At 50.9% G+C, this 3,218-nt stretch overlaps 1 protein-coding gene across 3 annotated transcripts in view; it reads right to left on the bottom strand.

Moving 5' to 3' along the window:
• Positions 1-2,422: 2,422 nt before the first annotated feature.
• The window catches only part of LOC102250682 (protein S100-A7), a 4,725-nt gene continuing 3,929 nt past the window's right edge, over positions 2,423-3,218 (bottom strand). For all 3 annotated transcript variants that reach the window (XM_014534770.1, XM_005860232.2, XM_014534771.1), the window contains exon 3: positions 2,423-2,611. In XM_014534770.1, coding sequence (XP_014390256.1) covers positions 2,447-2,611 — 165 coding nt within the window. In that variant the 3' untranslated portion in view covers positions 2,423-2,446. The remainder of the gene's footprint in view (positions 2,612-3,218) is intronic.

Genomic DNA, 3,218 nt, shown 5'->3' with positions numbered 1-3,218 from the left:
CAAAACTGGAGGTTTTTACATTTTTGATTGCTGTTAATATTAGATGCGATGGACCAGAATTTGAACAATTATATTTTAACAACAAAAATAGTTTTAGAGTAAGGACTATGTCCTGGAACTGCAAGGTACTAGAGATCAGTGAAGCTAAATGAGTTTTTTTCCTCCCTAATTTGGAATACAGACATATGGGGACAATGACGTGGTGTGGTTCCCACAGTACAAGTGGGCTTAGGTGGCAGGCAGCATAAAGGAGGAAGAGCACATTTCACTGTGGAGAAGTAGTCTGTGTCCACTTCCAAGGAGAATCCCTAGAGAGAAGTTCAGATTTCTAGTCTGTTGAGATACATCATATTAAACAGGAAGGTGAGGAATTCAAAGATATTTCAGGCAAAGAGAAGCATTAAAAAAAATGGAAATGAGTCAGGAAACAATAAGCCATATTGGGGTGGACTGGGACCATCAGGAGGTAAGTTCCCAGGACAGGAACAGGGATGGCTGAGCAGAGAGGAAGTCAGACACCAGCTCAGGGAGCCCTGGCAGGAAGGTTCCTAGCAGGACCAGCAGTCCTGGTGCAGGAGGAGAGAAGACAAGTGGAGGGATTGGTTCAAGCTGGGAGGTTTGCAGGGAGGGTATGGCCCTGAGGCAAGTCAGCATCAGAAATCTTAGTCAGTGGAGAGCAGTTGGTGAGTGGATCATGGGGTGCAGGCTGCATAGAGACAGAAGAGGGTACTGACAGGAGAAAAGTGAAAAGGTCCAGAGAAGCAGATCTCCCTGAGTTTGAGAGCAGGTGGCCGGAGAAGGAGGGGGTGGGGGGGACAGACAATACCAGTGAGAGAGTGAGGTGTAGGCGGGGAAAAGCTCAGATATGTCCTAAATGATGACAAGCTGCAGAGGATGGGCAGGAGAGGATGCCCCTGAAGTGGAGGGAGGTGATGGTCTCAGAACTGAGATGCTAATGACCCGGTGAGCCCAGGACAGGAACAGGGGGGACAGACAATACCAGTGAGAGAGTGAGGTGTATGCAGGGAAAAGCTCAGACATGTCCTAAATGATGACAAGCTGCAGAGGATGGGCAGGAGAGGATGCCCCTGAAGTGGAGGGAGGTGATGGTCTCAGAACTGAGATGCTAATGACACGGTGAGAGTAAGAGGTGGAGGAGTCAACCACATGGACAAATACCTCACCCACCGAGTTTCCTGCAGGTGGGACAGGAGATTTTGGAGGCAGTTGCCTAATTTCTCCCTGAAGAATGTGGCCTGATTGAGGGGTTAGCAGGAGACTGTGAGTAGGAGGTAGGGAGGGACCCGGCTGGATGATGGGATCCTCAAGGAGGGGAGCTACTGAAGCAGCAGGTATGTGCCTAGAGGTGGCCCTGGATGTGCAGGTGAGTGCTGACTGGTCTCCTGGCACCACGGAGAGACCCCATGTGTGGGAGAGCCATTGCTTGCTGAGGAAGCCCTTGTGTCCTGCTTGTTTCTGAAATCCTCAGCCCCTAGCACATTTTATGACGTCAGAGAGCCCAAGGGTAATGACATGGCCCTTCCTATGACAGATAAGGGGATCTGTCACTTAGGATGCTCAGCATGAGCTCTCCTCCCTCTGTGCACTGTCCTCCCTACTCTTCATCAATCTTCTCTTCCACTTGCTGCCCAGACACTCTCTGGACTCCAGCACTAGCTTTACTCCTCATGCCTGGAACAGCCATCACTCTGTGCTTTCCCCAGACTCCCAGCTCCCAGCATTTAGCAAACCATTGCCAGGATCAGCTCAGTAGACAGGCTGGCTCTCACCTCCACAAGGACACCACACATGCTAAAACAACACACACACACACACACGCACACACATACATACACACACACGCACAGGGACAGTACACAGCCCAGAAGCCCAGGACACAGGACAAGGGATCCAGTCCTCTGGGCACTCCTGAGTGTCCCGTTCAGAGTGACCAGTGCTCATGTGCCCCCAATGTCGGCCACCCAATGCCTTTTTCAGTGGTGCAATCTCCCCTATGTCCCTGGGGTCATGCTGGGCAGGAGCGCGTGGGTATGAGGCACCATGTTCACACCTCCCTCAGCTCCTGCTCCCTGCAGTTCCTGGATCCCTAGATGCTGATCGCGGCTTGAGAAGGAAAAGCATGGCTGGGCCAGCAGAATGCTCTGCACTGCTGACCCTGGGACCTGGCATGCTGGCTGCACTAGGGAGCAGGGGCAGAGGTGGACAGAGGCCCTGCTGAGAGAGGTGGTCAGTTATGCTGGAGGCCAAAGGGAGGGCACCCGCCTGGCACATTCCTGGGTAAGTCCCCCCATGGAGAACCCACAATTACATTCACCAAGAAGGGGCAGTTCTGACAGCATAAGTAGCCAAAGAAAAGCAGGAAACAGGCTGTATCTGAGAAAAGACACACTTTATTGTTTCTTGGAGGTGTCAGTTGGGGCTGGGCTCAGTGTCCTCCCCCAGAACAGAGTGGGGCTCCGTGGCTATGATTGTGGTAGTCCGTGGCTATGACTCCCAACACCGACAGAAACTCGGAAAACTCAATCTTCTTATCGTGATTCTTGTCCTCGTCCTCAAAGATATGGGCCAAGAAATGTTCGCCTTTTTCTTCCTGTGGAAAAGATAAATTCAGTCCCAAAAGTGTTATGGGTGGAATAGGAGGAGGAAGAGGCAGAAAAGGGGAGAGAAGCATTTGCCGCCACACAGGTGTAGCTGGTGTGGACCAGTGGAGGTTTTCTGGGAATGAGAGGGACATTAGCACTATCCTGCAATTCATTGAGGGATTTTCCTTGGATCAAGTATCAGCATGAAAGAGAGACCTTGTGCTGGTGGGCAGACTCAGCCCAGTGCCTCACTGATCAATGAGCTGGTGGGTGGGTGGTCTTTAGATCTAGACCTGCTCCCCCCACTCACTTCCAGGACCCCATCTACCGAAGTTCAACCCAGAAACTAGATAGGCCCTTCCCCTTGTGTCTTCATTCCTAACCCTCCTCTCCTATCTCCTATTTGCCTTCCTCAATCTTCCATGCTCAGTGCCCTCTTTTGCTCACCTACTCTCTGTGTCACTTAGCAACCTCTCTTTTTGTAATCAGTTCAGTATATTCTAACTGTCAGACTAAATCAGCTCTATGGATGAGCTCTTTCATTGTAATGAAAGGTGTTAAATTTTATCAGCCATGGGATGTCTATCACCTTCCCTTGGATCTCAGAGAACCTAA

The sequence above is a fragment of the Myotis brandtii genome, unplaced genomic scaffold, assembly GCF_000412655.1.
Source record: "Myotis brandtii unplaced genomic scaffold, ASM41265v1 scaffold13284, whole genome shotgun sequence".
NCBI lineage: Eukaryota > Metazoa > Chordata > Mammalia > Chiroptera > Vespertilionidae > Myotis > Myotis brandtii.
The sequence above is the reverse complement of the archived record's forward strand: the minus strand, read 5'-3'. Positions and strand labels throughout refer to the sequence as shown.